General features: G+C 39.2%; 2 protein-coding genes across 3 annotated transcripts in view; both read right to left on the bottom strand.

Moving 5' to 3' along the window:
• Nucleotides 1–10,186, bottom strand: part of bdnf (brain-derived neurotrophic factor) — a 44,828-nt gene extending 34,642 nt beyond the window's left edge. Inside the window, exons 1-2 of the mRNA XM_049595862.1 lie at nucleotides 10,067–10,186; nucleotides 9,392–9,498 (exon numbers count right to left, since the gene is read on the bottom strand). The gene's annotated coding sequence lies outside the window, so the exon portion shown is untranslated. The remainder of the gene's footprint in view (nucleotides 1–9,391; nucleotides 9,499–10,066) is intronic.
• A 1,045-nt stretch (nucleotides 10,187–11,231) lies between these two features.
• kif18a (kinesin family member 18A) overlaps nucleotides 11,232–19,276 on the bottom strand; it is a 34,164-nt gene continuing 26,119 nt past the window's right edge. Inside the window, exons 15-18 of one of the 2 annotated variants that reach the window (XM_049595639.1) lie at nucleotides 18,170–18,551; nucleotides 13,623–13,715; nucleotides 13,319–13,416; nucleotides 11,232–12,021 (exon numbers count right to left, since the gene is read on the bottom strand). In XM_049595639.1, the coding sequence (XP_049451596.1) occupies nucleotides 11,885–12,021; nucleotides 13,319–13,416; nucleotides 13,623–13,715; nucleotides 18,170–18,551 (710 nt within the window). In that variant the 3' untranslated portion in view covers nucleotides 11,232–11,884. Of the gene's footprint in view, nucleotides 12,022–13,318; nucleotides 13,420–13,622; nucleotides 13,716–18,169; nucleotides 18,552–19,276 lie in introns of both variants that reach the window. The other variant, XM_049595630.1, reaches the window with a different exon arrangement.

Here is a 19,276-nt window from a genome sequence, read left to right as displayed (position 1 = left end):
GAGAAAAAATAACTTAATTCACTGGGCCGACTGCTGGCAACTTTCAGGGTGGAACGTTTACTTGTAATGTTAGGCTACTCAATGCATGAGCGGAAGACATCACCTTAAATCAAGTTGAGGAGAGTCGTTCCTGTGGGCTACGGCAACCCTAAACCCCTGCGCTTACCAGAGGAGGACTAAATGCACAAACCCGCTATTTTTCCAGCCTGTTCTACTGTTCTGAAAATGTCAAAGTACAACCCCACTTTGTGGACGATAAATGAGGTGCAGATTTCCATCTGTATCACCGGTGATGGGGAAATACAGTGAGTGTTGGATGGAGCATTGAGTGACAACAAACCCACCCACATTTAAGAGTACTGTTTGTAGTGTAAATAAGATGCTAAACAGATCTAGGGTCTAGGTACTTTGTCTGAAGGGTTACTTTTGCTTCTAAAAGGTACCATACTGAAAGTGTTTAGTGGAAACGGGGCTTTAGTGGCAAACTTCTACCGACTAAGTGGCTACCTTCCGGTTCAGCCCTCTGCTAACTTGAATGTGGATAAAATGATTTAATCATTCACCTCTTCTGAACTTTCAAAATGTTATCACACCATATGGATTCAATCCCAAAAGTGAAATAAGTCAGGTTGATATGCTGAAAAAAAATTATCCACTGATTTATAGATGTCTCTTTCACAATGTAAATATGTGGGAAAAAGTTTTGCGCCCCATGGCATCATGTGATGGAACCCTGAAGTTGTAATTCCATATCTGGCCACTATGTTAAATTGGCTTCAAATCTTGGCGCCAGAGCTAGCAAAAATCCAATGATTTTAATTGGGAGTTTACCACAGTTCATTTACACACACTACTCACACTGTTAAGATACAAAGCTAGTTGAAAATCACCAAGTATCCCTTTAAAGCCTCCAAATGAAACAGTCTGAGAAGGTGTAATCATCCTTTCCGTTGCCATGGTCATAACCCATAGACATATGCAATGGACGTATCTTTGTTTTAACGGGTCACAAGCCAAAAATGTTAAAAAAACTACTCATATTATTTGCCCCCGAAGACATGCATAGTATTCCTACCACTTAACAGTCCCGGCCTCAGAAATAGGGTTTGTCCCCAGGAACACTGCCACTGGGATTAATAAAGTGTAATTCAAATCAAATTAATTTAGACATAGCTCTCATAGAAGCAAAATATCAGCTACATGGTCATCGGGTGGGGAATCTCTCCGTTAGTGACAAACTTGATGATAAAAACAGCACGAGCAAAAACGACAAAACGACAAGAAGCTGCAAAATGAACGAGGAACAAGGGAGGATTTATGGGGTGTTTGAAGGAAATATGTGTGAAAGGCTGCCAGGAAGCAGATATCATTTAAATGTCTGCATATTCCCTAACCATCCTAAAGAGGTGGAGTCACTCAGTGTGCAGTTTTTCCTGGAAGTTGTGGTAAAGGGTAATGAGCATACACTCATGCACTGTATAATACCAGTAGGTTTGGGACTTAACCCTGTCTCCATGGCAATTGCTGCAATGATGACAAATTTGCTGTTTCAATAAACAAAATGACTAAAAATTCTGGAGCATTAACCGATGTCTCACTGCTGTGTGTGTTTTAAGTGATATAGTCATTACATGTGTAACACGGAAGGGACACATTAGCGCAGGAGGATATTTTACGCCGTTTCCTTACAGACAGGATGAAACAGAATTGGTTTGTCAGAGTTTGTATTTGCAGCCTGTGGGTTCAGACGGTAAGTCAGCAAAGTACTTAAGAAGACTCTGCAAATCGTGAAATGTTTATTTGCAAGGCTACCTGCACCATACAGCTCATTCTCCTGAGGATGAGTCATCCACAGGCTACATACAGTACATTTGAGGTGGGCTTTGGATAAGCTCCTGGAGGAGAATGTAGAGGGGCAAAGAACACTGCTGAGCCATCACAGCTGTACTGATTTTCTGTCACATTGTTTCACAACAGGAGACATTACCTGGTAAAGGAAACTGTAAATCTCACCCATCCCCCCACTATAACCACCGCACAAGGTCCTGTCAACAGTCAGCTGTGTATTGATAAAGGGAGCCAGGTATTTGCTGCCACAATGTCTCCTCTCAAAAAATTGTTTGCTGACTAAATGGTGGAGGGAGATTATAATGTGAAACATTCCTGAAAACAAACTGTGAAGATGTCAAATAAACACTAAACATACTGTACATGTATTCAGATAAATTTCTCTTGCAAGATAATCCCTTTGGTAACATTTGACTGAGAATAAAAATCAGTGTGCCATCTCTGATGTCTCTTCCTTTCTGTATGTGACAGCCAGTATACACATAATGTCCTTTGAGGATGGATGTTTGTTGTTACCTCAGATCGACAGGGCCTAATTTTTTTCAAAGTCAACCAAACAACAACAAACTTCTTTGTAATCCTTTTTTTCAACACAGACAAAAATGGGCACTCATTTTAAAAATGGCATGTTTATGTAAAAAAAACAAATCATCTCAGGCCACCAGTGCTTATTCAAAATCTGTTCCTGGATTTTTGTCAATGCAAAACCAGTGATTATTTTCTAGGGGTGTGGGCGAGGATCAGTACAGCATAGTAATGCGATATTATACTTTGCGAATATTGTATTGATACGCATACACCATGTATCGATTTTTGAATTATATAGATTAATATAGCAAATACAAATTTAACTTTTGATAGCCTATTAGAATAATAAACTCCTTTGCTTTTCAGTCTATAAGTCTCTAAGACACATTTTGCTGCAATAAAAACAACTGAAGTGAGATGAACAGATTAAAAACTTTATCTTCTTAGATTAAACAGATGTTGACAAATAATCGCAATATATATGTTATCCTTAGGGATGATAGAGTACACCATAATTTGTATCCGTATCCAGTCAACCCACTAAATTTTCTGTATCCCTATCTGTACCTAGAGTGGGTGGGTTTTAAATGTGATGTGGGTTGGACTTAAATTGGAAATGGGTGGGGCCTAACAACCCAGCCAGCATCTGTATGTGGGGCCTATGTGGGTAGTAAATAGGCTGAAAAATAGGTTCTATATGGGATTGTCCATGGGTTCCATATTGGCCCCATGTCAATTATCCACAAGGGAGGATTTGGTGGGCCACAGATAAGATGCCCTTTTTTGGCCCATTCCCACTTGGTACCCAGGTTGCCCTAGCATAACCCATGTGGGCAATTGGCATGGGGCCAATATGGAGCCCGTGGATACCTCTGCATTGAATTGATGCCGTACTTAAGCCGTAAGATATGCTGTAGCTACGCCATAGCCTGAGATGCACCTCACCAAAAATGTGGCTACATGTTGCAGCAACGCAGACCTCCTGTCTATTTATTATTACCAAGCACATTTTTGTAAGCTGAAACAATTTCCCTCAGTGGAAACAATGCTTCTATTTACTTTTATTTCACAGATAAGAAACAATAAATTGTGAAGACAATTAAACCTCCACAAGCATAGCATTTTAAGTCTTGCATACAGGATGTAAAATTAATACCCGCCAAGTGCCAATGGCGGGTAAAAAATGAGTTTGGCATGTAAAACAGAAACACACAACCGCCAGTCACTGATGGAAAATTTTGAATTGCATGTGGGTTTTTATATGTACTTCGACCATTTCTGCCAGCTGTGTCAGACTATTTTGATCCTCAAGGCTTATTGTACGTGTGCCGGGAACGCATGACGTCAGCTACTGGAACTTCTATGGTAACTTCTGAGAAAGATGTGGCAACACATTCCTGGTGTGAAGCCACCACCAGAAAAGAGGAAAAACGAAGATGAACATGTTGGACTTGGACAAGAACAACAGACAGTTAAATGGAGTACAAATGTTGCACGGTGTTTTATTGAAAAATGGAAACGAGGCTGGCCAGCCGCGGTCATGGCTGACTTACACCCCCATACCGAGGACAGGGTTGGATTTTCCTAAAGTTGGATTTTCATACTTAAAATGTAAGGTAATTATTTTTAGTCAAACAAGGCATGTTTTTTTTTATTTGGCTGGTGAAAAATATATTTGGCCGGTACATTTTTGGAGGTCACTAGCCAATGGCAGATGAGGTAAAAAGTTAATTTTATGCCCTGCTTGCATATGATATATCCTGGCTTCATATGAGCAGAGGGAATCTCCGTTGGTTGCTAGGCTAATTTATACAATGTAAAATGCCATAGGTTTGTGCTAATAACATTAGCATGTTGTATTCACGGGGAAAACGCGTCCAACAAAAGCGAGTGCTTTGTCTGTGAAGCTGTTCACAGACTGAAACCTCCGCTGCCCACTAGTGATTTGGAGGTGTAACTGCAGAGTGGCACAGACACACCACTGCACAAGTATAAGTGCTCACAACGGCGTAGGCTACATCATAGGCTTCGCATTGAGCTGACACACATACATAAATCCACCCTCGGCCTAAATCTTATATGTTGATCAGAATTTTTAATTATTAATAATTAGAAAACTGCTTACAGAACAACCTCAGGATTGATCTTCAGATCATTTTTGATCACATGGTAAAAAGACTGATTAAAGCTACCCAGAGGAGGATATATCGTCATCGCGAGTACAAATATTGACACATTTTGCTGGGACGATACTCATAAAATGTTCATTATGGGTACCGGATACACGTTTCATTCGACTATTCAGCTGAACCCTAGTCATTGCAATACATTTCAAATCCTAATATTATCATGTCGTGACTTATATATCATCATAATATTGTATCTTGGGTCACTGGTGAGTCCCAACCTTATTATTTTCATTGTTGAACAATCTGTTGATTCAATTTTAGCTTAATCCAATGACGTTTCGGTCCATAAAATGTCATTAAATAGTATAAAACGCCCATCACAATCACCTTCAGCTCTCACATAAAATCCAAGATGACCTTTTCAAATGTCTTGTTTTGCCAGAAGATAAACAACACAAGCAGTAACTGGATTATCAGCATTGCTGCCAATTAATTTCCAGACGACTGACTCATCAATTAATCAACTAATCTTTTCAATAGTTAAATCTGTGTAAAGGTGTAAGTTATTAGGGCTTACCTTATCCAGAATCACTATATCTGACTGCTTCTAGAGTTGAAGTATCTCTCCAAAATGTGCTCCAATTTTGTGGACAATATGGCTTATTTTATTTTATATTTTTATGTCTATTCCTTTGCTTCCTACCGTCACATGTACTGGACACAAGAAGAACATGGTGTAAACAACGATGTTCTTGCTTCTCCCTGCTTTACATGCCAAATCCAGGGTGCATCCCAGGAATTTCCATAACCCCCATTTAAATATTTGCATTACCCATCACGGGACGGGACCATGACAAAAAGCAGCTCTTAAGTGCCTCGCTTATAATGCTGTATTTTTTGACTGAAAATTAGTGTATATTCTTTAATCTTTTTTAATTCAACTGAACTGTCCACAAATGCATTAGTGTCCACCCATGAAAGAAAAGCACAGGAGCATAAAATAATAAACACCAAGGCTGCTCTTGACAAAGCACTATTTAAACTTGAAATATTAATCTTCCTTTTTCAGCCTGTTCACATCAACATGAGTAAGCTGACGACGTAGGCGACCGCATATAATTTTAGGCTAAAACAAAAGCCAACAGGCGACACTTTTGGTGGTAGGAGGACAGACAGTACTGGCTGGTCATCTCTCCACAAGTTGTTCCACTGTGACATATTGCTTTAAGATATCAGGTCATCTAAGTAGACAGGGGGACGAAAAGTTCACAGCTGTGACGTGCTGCCTTGTGGGAGTCAGGAACATTGTAGGAGGGATCATATGCTTATATTTGTATGTGGTAGTCGCTGTCTCGCTTCATGGCCATGCACAAGTATAAAGGCTCTTTTCAAACACTGGATTTACCAAAGCATGCACCCAATTACATCTGGGTCAACACTCAAGGTTTCTTGAATCCAAATCAAAATAAAGCATCATAATCATTTGCATCTATGTTTTGTGTGTGTGTGTTTGTTTGACGGTATGTGGAAGGGTGGCAGGTCAAGTGTTGCTTCAGAAGCAAATGTTTTATCTTTATCTACAAGTGGCATCTTTGTTTTTAGCAGCCTTGTCTGTTGTTTATGTTTATAAGCACTCGACTCTGACGCTGCATGAGGTTCAGAAAAGGTTATTATCCCTGTAGTCAGGAGTAAAAAATAAAACAATAAAATCAAAATCCACTTGTGCATGCTCCAGTGACTTGGCGGTTGCATATAAGACAGCTACATGTAGTAACATCATGAGAATCAATTAAAAGTGCTGTGACTTGAGGGTGAAATGCCATTAAAGTCACTGTGATCTTTGTTTAACAATACAAAAATAGAGTTAACAACTTTGTGACGCATTTGCACAGAGGTTTTTTTTTTTTTTTTTTTTTTACTAACAAATCACAACACATAGCATGTAATGTCTCTCAGGGAGGCAAGATAAAACAATGGGTCCGACATGATCTGAGATTCTACCTGCAGTTGCTAAGCAACACCCACCTCCAACCTCTCAATCTGTCCCATTGGTCAGCAGGAAAAACGCACAAGGAGCCCCATTGGCTAAGAGAAAGTTAATAAACTTTAGCCAAGACCTGCCTCCCCGTGTGCGCACACACACTCTCTCCCAACGTCTCTCTGTCTCTCTTTCTCTCTCTCTCTCTCTCTCACACACACACACACACACACACACACACATACACACACACACACACAATGAAGAGATTCTTGTGAATGAGAGCATGAGAGGGTGTCAGTGCTTGCGCAGTACAGTGCTGATATATGCATTGAGCTCCTGAGCTAAAAATAAAGATCACACTGAATGCTGTGCCACTGAAAGTTGCAAGACTGAATTCAAAGTGACAAGTCTAGTTCTCTCCAGACAGAGCAATGAGGTCCCACCCTCATCATAGATCCAGGAGGTATTTTTTGACATTTGTTTTTAGTATTGAATGCTAATAAAAGCTTGTTCCCGCCGATTCTTCACATTTGATCAGAGCTAAAAATGCAACAATAGGAAAGCCTAAAATAGCTTTGAAATGCAATTCAAAGGTGGCATTTAACAGAGGTTCCCAGCCCCCCCCCCCCCCCACACACAACACAGACATGTTCTCTTGAATGGATGTTATTTAACACTGTTTATTATGCAGCCTAAACTTGATACTGTTACATTTTTCTTTTCTGTTGGTCTTTAGTCAAGGTTGCATTCATACTGCTAATAATTGGAGTGGCAAAAGCTGGACATTTGACTGTATATCTTTTATTATTAAAAATACAAAAACAGGTCTGTGCACAACAGAAACATGTTTACATGCTGCTCAAGCTTTTTTATTACATCGCTGTGGTATTTCTCATTGAGTATCACTACTTTTTGTAATATTAGAGGTGCCTCTATTTAAAAAAAAAAAAAAAAATCAAAACATTTTTACAAATATATGAATTATAAATATATCTTCTTCTACAGTTTCACCTTGAATTTGCATGATGTTTTTTATCTGATGTTTCAGTCATGTGACATTCAAGGTGGCATAGCTAGTCTTTTGTATGTTTTGTAAATATATTTTTTGTAAATGTATTCCTGTAGTGTAATTTTGTACTGGTTTTGCAGTGTGTTGTACTTGGTTTCCATATGCTACATGTGTTATCACATGATCTGTTGGGCGATATGGAGGTGTGTCTCCTTCTCTTGTTCATGTCTGATGAGGAGCTGGTGCCCGTAACGTCACGTGTGGTGATGCGATAAAAATTTCCAAAATGAGCAGTTTCTGGTGTCTGGACATGTCTTTGTATTTTTGTATTTGTTCTTCTGTCCTGCACCCAGAATTTATTGTTTTTGAATGTGCGTACTGTTTTTTGAATCTTTTATATTTAGCCATCTCAACAGTTATTCATTACTTCAAGCTATAAATAATTCCACTGTTTATCCTTTTCAGTTACAGTAAAACTTTAATTAAAAGCCCGGGCTATTATTTGCTTAAATCACTAATATCAACAGGCCTGTATTTGGGACAGGCCTTTAATTCCTTTTATGCAAAACTGTTGCTCAGCAAAGATCTGGAAATACAATGAAATGGTTTATTTAAACCAGTATGAATATTACTTTTATGATAAATTAGGCTTCAGATAATATATCAGTTATGAATCATTCATTTGATCTAGCTCTGACAAGACAGCACGTCAGAGATAGTGAGTCATGGCATCCGGCACACCGACACAACACCACTTTATCCTGTTAAAACAATACTCACTACTTGGATTAATTTTTATGAAAAACTTTTCATTTATTTTATCTGATGACCCTTATGGACTAAATAATATGAATAACTTAACAGGGACATAATTTGGAGGTTATATACATGAGAGGAATGTCTTTAAAAAACAAGAACTGCTTGGCAACCAGACCAGGCCTCTAATAGAGACAGGCTTTTATTTGTCAAAATGTGCAGCCACACCGGGCTAGTAAAAGAGACTGGGTGTTTAACTGCGACTAGGCTTTTAATTGAAAGTTTACCGTATTTATTTCAACCATTTATCTGTTACTTTAAGACAACATCATTGTTACTCTAAGCTCACTATTTAAACCAGGGTTGTCAAACGAAGGGCCCCGCTGGAGGATCTCATCCGGCCCTTCACATAAATGTACGAAAGAGCTGATTGTACTTACGCAATTCTTGTCCTCCAGTTTCATCAGCTGTCTTCAGTCTATCTTAATACTCTTACAGACCTTACCTTGATGCTTGATGTAATAGTGACTCATAAGTACCAAGGTATGTACGTCTTGAAATACGTTGGAAAATACAGCTAGTCTCAAGAACTGTAAAAGGCACCTCACTAATGGATAAACTGCGATCAAGCCGGCAGTCACTATAATCTCCATGGTCACATAAGCTAACAATACAACTGTAGTGCATCCATGCTGTCTGTTTCTCCCACTGCCAAACCAGAACACTCTACTCCTAAGAGGTGTGTTACGCTAAGCTAGCTTGTTACATGCTAGTTATGCTAACGAACTATTTAACCATTACTTTTAGCTAATTAAAACTGTTTATATCTTAAAACTAACTTTATCATTACTCACTATTTCAAACATTTATTACTTTTTGGGTCACTCATGTTATGCAGTGACTTTTTGACCACGTAACTTCTTCAGGAATCAAGAGTTTCTTTGCTTTAAATAAGAACAGGGTCAAGTTAGCATTAGCTTACTGAGTGCTCCAGATTTAGCTAGCTTACCTCGACAGATAACGAGAGCTTCATCAAATATGTTTTTTACTTTTTTCAGTTTCACCTCAAAGGGTGAAAATTTAAAGTGATTAAAATTATGAAACATTGGAAAAAAGACAGGAGTAAAGGTTTATACTCACCATACTTTCCTTCTTTCAGCTCCCTCCAAAAACATGTCTTCTGCTTCTTCTTCTTGGGTTGTAATGGTGGGCTGCCACCATTGTATTAGGTACACTGCCGCCATCTTCTGATTTGAAGTGTGGATCAGACATTAGATCATACATATTAATCCTGCACTACATACTCCACTTCACAGGTTTATTAATGTTTTTATTTTAAGAGTATGTATGAACGGTTTATTTAAGTCCTGCATCACCATATTTGGGTTCATTTTACAGTAAAGACCTGCTTGTTTTACGTTATCCTGCTTATTACACAGCGTCTTACTGAAGAAAGCTAAAATTTGACACAAAATATTGATTACAAAATGATTTCAATGACTAAAAAAAATTAATTAATGGTTTCTGCGTGTGTGCTCAGAACTGCGGTCCAGTTGGATTGCTAATGTTCAGTATCTCCAAAATGGTTGACTTCCGTATTGATGACAGACTGTGAAAATGCTCTATAAAACAATTAAAGAATATTTTAAGTATTTTTATGGCATATAGTTCTTGCAGTTTAGTACTTTGCACTAGGGACATGCTAAAATATAGTTGGGCATCACCAAATCAATTTGCAAATGTGAATTAACGTATTTTTTAAGTGCATTTTTCTGTGTTTATGTGATAAAGAAGGCTGAGTAGACAAACACTTACCTCTGCACGGTGATATCGCTGACGGATGTCGTTTGGTAGAAAGTAAATAGTCCCTACATGACGGTAATGATTTCTGGAAAGAAGCATTGCTGTTGAGTTTTTCAAATCTATGTTTTTTTTGGCACTTTGAGCACAAGCCGTGTGCCATTTAGTTCGATATGTTGTCGCACACATGCCACGTGGTTTTGCGCCCTCAAATTCATTGTTTTCAATGTAGATGCACTCAAACACCAGAGTGACACTCGATAAACTGATTAAACTTTTGGAATGCAGCAGCATGCATTACATATGTGAAGAGGAACAACCAATCACAGCTGCGAGATATTTTTCCCTTCTTCCGCAAATATCAGTCGGAAAAATATGGATAAGTTGATCATTTCAGTGCAGGGCTGCCAGAGCCACATTCAGGATTTCAGGTAAATGTTAAGGTTGCTGACAACGTTGGACACAACCTCCCGCCATCCTCTTGAAAGCTCGCACAGAAATGGCACAAAAGTAGCAACCAGCACCAGCCCCTTATACCAGAGAGAGGGCAGACATCTCTACAGCCAATATCGCAGACACTCAGCAACTCACACCAGAACAATCTAGCTTGATAAACAGCACTACAGGTAAGAGGAGAAATATGTAGTTTTGATTTTGGGGTGAACTGTCCCTTTAATGTCAAAATAGCTATTTTTTTTTAAATGAGTGAGATATTCCACCATCATTTCATAAGCACCCTGCCAACTGCAGATTTTTTTTTTATAAATGATTTGGAGGCGAGTGTTTGAGTTAGTGGTAACACCTCTGTCAGGATTGACTGTGGAGTCTGTGCTGTGTTGAATGGTGAAATACACTTATCATCCACAATCCCCACGAGGCATTGGTAGAGACAAATGGCATCCTATCAATCACTGCATTCAGAGCTCACCTTTTTTCCTAAAGGCATATGAAACAGTTGCTTTTCAACAGGAAGACAACGAAGAAGTTATCTTTTTGAGTTATGCTGAGCGACTCCTGGGTCAATTCAATTTTTCTTGCCATTGTATTTTTCACCTTCCCTGAGCCTCTCTTACATCGCTTATTTATCGTCAGAACATCTTGTAACCATAACTTCGTCAAAAACCACACTCAGGCATCAATAGCACAAAAAAGCAGATGGTACATTTTAGAAAGGGATTTATTTAATAAAAAACAGCCAAAGATCCTGTTATAGGTAGTTTTATTATGAATTATCTATAACCCTAAGTTATTAACTGTACAAAAAAAGGGATAAAAAATAAAAACAGATCAGCGTAGACCAGTTTCAGTTTTCTTTTCTCAGGCATACCTCCATTTGCTGTCATGTGTAGTCCTACCTCTGATATTAGCTGCCCTGGGAAGTGTGGTCATCCATTGGACTGATCATTTTTTAGAGAAAAGTTCAAAGTAAATGAAGTATGTAAAACACAGAGCATCCACAGGACATGTTTAATTTCTGGCTGTTAGTGTGACACTGATGTTTTAAAATATATCTTCAAATCTAGAAGTTTAGAAATGAGAAAGAATAGGTCTTAAAACAATTAAAAGAACAATCTAAAGAGATGAACGATAACTATACAATGCTTATATACAATCAAGTAAAATTCCACTGCAGCCTGAGGCTAAATCAAAGACAATAACAAAATAGTGCAACTTATATTACAATGTGTCTCATTACCTTAGCGTCCAACACAGTGGAAGACTTTTTTTTTAGGTTTTAAGAAAACATTTTGAAAAGATGAATAAGGTTTGAAGAGGATAGAGAGTGAATATCTTCATAAAGGCGTAATAGACTGACACAAACACGATGTTGCGCTACATCCGTTTGGCCACTCGTTTTAACTGCTGGGACGTTTTATAGAAAATGGACTTGGACTTCTGAGGTTCGAGCAGGTTGAGGTTTCCTTCCGAAATGCTCCTCACAACTCGCCGAGGCTTGTTCTCCTCTGAACCTGACGACAGACACCAAACAAGGAGTAGTATCAAGATTAAACAGAAGTATGGCTCTGAACAAATAAAGCGTCACACAAATAAAACAAACAGTCAGTGTTTGGGTTATTAAAGAGATACAAGACAAAATAAATCAGTTGCACTTTCATCAATCTGGAAATCCATCGGTAACCCCCCCCCCCCCCCCCCACCTCTAGAAGCACAGCCCAGAGTTTTTTCGACTAACGGAAGTGCAGGGGCCTCGCCAATCGCTCACGCCCTTCACTTCCTGCGGTGCCCCCAGGAAATCGCTGTGTTGTTTACAAATACTTCGGGTAGAAAACCAGCAGAGTTTAGCTATATATCACATTTTCCACATCACTATAATCACCGTGTAGACTAATCTGATGTTTAAGTCTATAAACACAATGATTGAACAAACGTTACTATTTCTGTGTGCACGTTCTGTAATTAATAACATGGTTTTTGTAGATCAGCTGGACTAACCGTTAGCTGTTAACGTTAGCCGTTAGTGGTGTCTGTAATAACCATAGACTGTATAAAAATAAGGTAATAACTCAATAAACGGTCCGTAAATAAAATATTTTTTCCAGCGGATATCTTAGTTACAACATGATTGAGCTAGCAAAGCAGTTTTGTGTTGCTATGTGTGGTATTTATTCAGTTATGGGAAATCACGATGTCTAGAAAGCATCAGTGGCTGCAGCTGACAGGGACAGTTAGCAAAGCTAACATCAGGACGTCATCTGTTAAAAGCCTCCCGTTGTCGGATATGACATGAAACTACTCCAGTTAGCTCAATCATGGTGTAACTCAGACATACACTGGAATTTTTAAAAAAAAATTTTCACGTTGACGAGACGGCGTTTTGGGTGGAGCGGTCGCTATGGACGCGGAGCTTGCTGTTTACGTAGGTACGTATTTCCTGGGGACACCTGCACGTCTCGGCCACGCCCCTCCATTGTGACTGGCTAAAGCGCAGCATCGTTCAAACTCAAAGCCCCGCCCTCCCCCCCTCTCTAGTTGTCTTTCACACAGGGCTGCCGACAGATTCTACAAAGTAAATTGCAGAATCTGTCTTGAGAGATTATACTTTCATAGACTTTACAGCAGTTCTCAGCTGTGAAGACAGTTGTTTAAATTAAAATTTAACTGAAAACACATTTTTCAAAGTGTCTTACGTACATTTGAACTCCTGGTCCTAACGCTATGTAGTGTGATTTGTTATCACTGTATATGCATTTTATCTTAAGTGTCTGGATTTCTTCTGCATCTGTGTTGGTCTGTGTTGACACTTACCAGCAAAGCGATGCACTCTGAGTGGTCTCAGGGCCACCGAGGGGTCTTTCTTTATGCGCTTCGGTGCCGAGAAACCCTGTGTTAACTCTGCTTTGATGCTGCTACAGTGAATAAAATGGACAGGAAAAAAGAAAAAAAATGCATTCAGACACAACATCAATAGGACTCCCTCCAGATAACACTCACAGCCTGCTATTAGTTTTGTTATTTTGGTGACAGATTTAGTCTCAAATAATCATAAATATATCGAAATAGTAAGGTCATTTACATGGATATAAAAAAAAAAAAGCCAGAGGCACATTACCTGTTAAATTTACGCTTTCCTTGTGCAGCAGACGTCATGCTCATGTAGGTTGGGTTGGCTCGTCTCACCTCTTGTAAAGACGGCATCTGTTGTCTACAGAGCAGAGGTTCATGTTACCACGACTGACTGGACCTCTCATGAGCATTTCCCTTTGTATTCAATATCATGACTAATGAATAAAATACCTTATGACTCATCATTTTGTTTGTGTTTGTACTGCAAAAGCCACGTGAATACAAATCTGAAGTTTTGATATCTGATGCTTCGTTTGAATGCACCTGCATTCACAAATTTGGATATGCAAACTTTGTTGTCTCTCAGATAAATCTGAAGCGGCATTTTGCTTTCTTGTGGCACCTCCAGGTAACAAGATGGGATCAATTGTGAGTGTATCTGTTTTCACATCATCCTAATTTCAGAATTGTTATATTAACTATCCATAAAACTCATATTTGACCGACTCCAGCCAAGGAAAAGACAGATCTGGCATGAAGTTAAATTAAACATCTTTTAGCCTCTTATAATTAGTCTGTGGCTAAATACCCTTGAGCAGATTCATACTTGCTGATGTGAGGTTTAAATTCACAAACCCAAGATTGAGGACAAGCTGCAACCAGTACACTGCTGACTGGGTTTAGCTTTGGCCCCAAAAGCAATGCCAAAGTGAGCACATATTCCGCTGCAGGACACAACCACACTGCGCCAAATGTTTGTAGACTGACCATGACACTGAGCAAGTCCTATGAGCTGCTGGTGGCATCTAACATGTAGCAACTGTGTTTGGAAACCTACCCGAGGAAATCAACCTGCTAAAGTCTGTATCAACTTTTATGTAATTAACTTTAACCTGTAATTTCCCTTCTGTTTATAAGCTTTCTTGTTATTGATCAGCCAGGTCTCTACATTTGTTTTGTTGGCGATTAAAACCTTTTCTTTATCTGTGCCCGTCTGCTACACTTTGCATGAACACTGTCCGCAGAACCGCCACTCACCCACTTCTCTGTAGTTACCAGAGTCAAACTAATAGCTAGCTAGCTCTTGGACCAGCTGGTGGGACTCCCTGTGATTTCTCCTTTTCCTGAGGGTCTCATATATCCTCATGGATCCATTTCCCTGTGACCAACATCCTATTTGGGAGCAGCCTGTCACGCTTAATCTGAGCCAGAACAGGTGCCCTCTGCCTCTCAGTTTTTTATGCAGATTTTGTAGGTAGAGATCTGTGAGTTTACTTCACAGCAAAATAGCAGTTAAGCTAAGGACAGCTGCAAAAAGCGCTCTGTCTGATCGAGGCCTTACACTGTTAGCACCATCTTCAATGGCCTTGTACTGAGAAATATTCACAAAAGGTAATGCCTTTTCTTGCTATCTAAATGCAGTAGCTTTCCTTTGAGATTTGACCTGTCGGTTGACGGACAACCTTCGTAACCAGGTGCTAAGTGCTCTTATAAAGCCCGGCTTAGCCCCAATCTTTAGTATGTTAGGAAAAACAACTCCTCATGATACAGTATTATTGCAGGGTGGCACAAATGTTCCCAGACAAATGCCATTTCCTTGATTGAGGCGATGCATTTTGGTCTGGAGGTTGGTAAGGAACAAATAAACTGATACAAGCTCAGTGTGTTAACGTGAAGGCTCATCTGCTTGAAGCATCATTCACTGACACAAACCCTGTCTGCTGCTATGGCTCCAAATGTTTCCTATTCTGTTTGCCACTTCTCAGCTGACTTAAGCCTCTTGGCCCAATGTTCCAGTCTGGAAACTCGCTGCTGGGGAGAATACTTAGACTGTTTGCACTCGAGTCTCTGTCTTGTTTTGAATAAGGTTTGGGGGATTTACCACTTCTGAATGGTTTCGTTGCCATCCAGACTGAGCGTCTTTTACACACAATGCGCCGATTGCTTTGAAACTTTCAGTGGGCAGCCAGAGGGACGTGTTTTCAGATTGTTTTTAAACATTTTATGGAACTGATTCGAAAAATGCAATAGATGTTCTTCTTCTTCTTCTTCTTTTTTTTTTTTTTTTTTTTTAAATATAATATGCATATATGTATATTTCTCTGTTTATTGCACAGAAGTGTGCTTGAAAATTCGGTTAATTTATGCTTTCAGGGAGTTATGTTTAATTCAAAATGTGTGGTATAGGAATTACCTGGGTTTAAGAGACATGAATACTGAACAAATGTTTAATTACCGTGCTTTTTTAAAATAGACATTTTGCCAAGATTAGCAAGCGCGACATAAGGAGTGTTTTTCCATCTGTACAAATTTCTTAAGAAACACCAAGAAAAATAAGGATGTCCCTGATATTTTAACTCCATTAAAAAAGTTAATGACATCCGTTATTTGTGTTTGATATTCTTATTTAAAGCTTCAGAACAACTCATTCAGAGATTCCTGATGAAGGTTTTAGATTTTAGCCCTCATTACACCTCATTGCTAGCTGACACATAAAGAAGGAATTGTGAATACTTTTATTTTGTTAAATCTCGAAGCCCATCAAAAGTGACAAAATAAATTGGAATATAAATTATATAAAGTGTTTTGGTGGCAGTGATGCAGACAGGTTTCTTCTGATGGGCATTTTAGGAGGTGGTCCCTGTTTCATATCTGCCTGTTTCCTCCACCTAAAATAAAGAACAATCACTAACAGTTAACAGAAAATAAACAAAGCAGCAATAAAATTAGTTCAACCTAATTTGCAATGCACATTAATAAACATCAACCAGTCATAATTGTTTTGGTGTGAATTGCCAAGTGCTGGAGATATTGACTTTAAAAGGGATTTTGTGAACATCTATGCGGCTGTTTAACCAACTTAACTTGTGTTTCTTTTTCTCTTGTCTGGACAAGAACTTAGGGATCAAAACATTATCTGCTGCTAAGCTGTTGGCTACTGATTGGACAATTGCTTGCTTGTCAAGACATTAACAATATTAGCTCAAATAAACCTTTGATGTGCGAGACACCTGGGTGATTGTGAGAGCAGAACAGAGAAGAATGAGAAGTACAACATAACTGAGAAATACAAAGGCATGTGTGTGACATCAGATAGAAGCTAATGTTAGAGACACACTGCGTTCCAATACCCATACTACCATACTATATAGTCTGCCAAAAATACCAGGATATTCTACTACATCCAGTCCCATTTTGCAGTATGGAAACCAGCATGCCTCTCTGGCTTTTCTGACCCACAATCCATTGCGCAGCGGACTGTATGTCACATTGACTGAGCCGCAAACAGATGACAGCTGTTAGAGGTCACAATGATGAATGACAGCGCATTGAAGTAACTGATGACTGGTCGAATAGTAATAATAGGAATATTGATCGTTTAAGTGAACGAAATAATCATAAATATCACAAACAACAACAGGACATAACTATAAAAATAACTGACAGAGAATTACAGACGTAACTTCACTGTCGCAAATATAATAAAGCAGTTAGAAGTAGCTGGATTCTACAATCTGTGGAGTTATAACTTTTAACCACGTACAATGCAAAGTACCAAAAGAAGAGCTCTCTAGGTTGATCTCCATCTCTGGCAAACTTGGTGAATGCCAATTTTATTTTTTTTATATATATATTCAAGGTAACAGATATAAAAGCGAGAGGGTCAAAGTTCAGGGTGTAATATTATGAAGTAGCATGTCCCCATTGTGTGCACACTGCATGCAACAGTACATACTTTTTAAGGGCAGCTGCAGCACCTACTGAAGGTAAAAAGGAACAGCATACAATTCAGATCGCACTCACAAACTCAGAATTAAAACATGATGAAGGGCGTATGTTTTGGACAAAAATGTATTTGTTGCTGCCAACTAACTGCTCTGTATATCATGGAGGTTAACTGTATAATTATGCTAATATTGGCCGCTGCTGTAGGTCTGCTGTAACACTTTAACAAGGGGGGCAGCTAAAAACACTCCCTGGCTCACTCTGCATCGCTGGAAGGTGCATGTTGAGATAAATTGTCTTGTGAACAGGAGGCAAGAAAGTGCGACAAATGGTTGTGATACTTCGTGGCAGCTGCTGCAGCTTCTCCCTCTGAACTTGATTTATAAAAATGTATGGTATGTCTACGGTCAGATTGTGATGTTATATCAGTTTGGGTTTCTGCTGTGACAGCAGTATTTTCCTCTTCCCCAAAGTGTCTGAGCTCCCGTGAAGAGGAGTGTTTCCCGTGGTCTTTCTCACAATATTTCCTGTTTATGTGGAGAGAAGTGTACGCTATTGTAGCAGTAAATTTTGGAGGGACCACAGGCGTGCAGTAGGCGGTATGTGGGTGTATCGATGCATTCGTTTACAACTACTTCAACGTGCTAAAAGGCTGTGCCATATGGACTGCCAAGAGAACCAATATACTGAATGTGTAGAGTCAAGAGAACTGTAATCCACACAACAAGCCAACCTGAGAAATGACTTGTAGTGTTATCTAACGCACTCTCAGAAGGGAGGAAACATCTTCTGAAATCACATGAAGTGTGTCTACACTCTTTAACATCTTAAAACCAAAAGAACATTGAAGACATGAATATTTCTAACCTTTTGCTAGGAATCTGGTTCCCTTCCTTCGCCTTGGGAGGATGGAGTAGGTGGCTGGGGCCTGAAAAGTCTGTGGACGTTGATTCTCGACAGGGACTGCCGGTGCTTATTATGATGGTTGCATTAGCTGCAGTTTGATCATCATTGTCCAGAACTTCAAACGTCATGTTGGGATCCATGGCGCTGGAGGAGTTCAGTGGCAGGGCCTGAACAGTTTTTTGAGAAGGTTCTGGCGTGCACTGGAGCGGGAACATGCCCTCCTCAAACGCTCCGGCCTTGGCTGTGGCACGGGGGCTTTGTGGTGGAAGTGATGCGGACAGGTTTCTTCTGATGGGCATTCTGGGAAGTGGTTCCTGTTTTATATCTGTCTGTTTTCCTGCACCTAAAATAAAGATCAATCACTAACAGTAAATAGAAGATAAACAAAGCAGCAATAAAATGAATTCAACCTAATTTACAATGCACATTAATAAACAACCTAGACAGATTAAGCTTGAAAAAAGCTGATCTTGGCACTTTAACAGAGTAAAAACCTTGAAAACAACTTCTTACTATCAGTGATATGGTCCTACGAAAACACATTTTCACCAAAGTTAGAACTGTTTTGGTTATTTCGCATAAGAGATTTGTGTTTTTATGACATTACTGTTGAATTTTTCAAATGTTTTTTTGACACTTTGATCACCAAGAGTGCCATCTCATTCCATTATATTCAAGAAGGTGCAGACATCTCTACTGATGATATGACTAACAGCACTATGGGTAAGAGGGAAAATATGTACTTTTGATTTTGGGGTGAACTATTTCCTTAACTTGTATGGGTTTTTAATAAGGAACTGTTTATCATAAAGCAAATAAAAAAATATTACAGATGACAGCCAAATTGGACTGGAGCAGACTGAAAGGGGAATGCCTCTGTACTCTGCTTTCTATACCCTGTATTCATTTTCTTTCATAAAATATTGCCTCTATCTGCAGCCCAGTGTTCATAGGTCCAAACGTTGTGTGTGGTCACATGACATAGGCTGTGCTTTGGCAGCTACATCAACATGTTACATTGTGACTCAAAGGTTTGCTAAGAGACAGAACATAATCTCTGCCACTGAC

The sequence above is a fragment of the Epinephelus fuscoguttatus genome, linkage group LG2, assembly GCF_011397635.1.
Source record: "Epinephelus fuscoguttatus linkage group LG2, E.fuscoguttatus.final_Chr_v1".
In the NCBI taxonomy this organism is placed as follows: Eukaryota; Metazoa; Chordata; class Actinopteri; order Perciformes; family Serranidae; genus Epinephelus; species Epinephelus fuscoguttatus.
The sequence above is the reverse complement of the archived record's forward strand: the minus strand, read 5'-3'. Positions and strand labels throughout refer to the sequence as shown.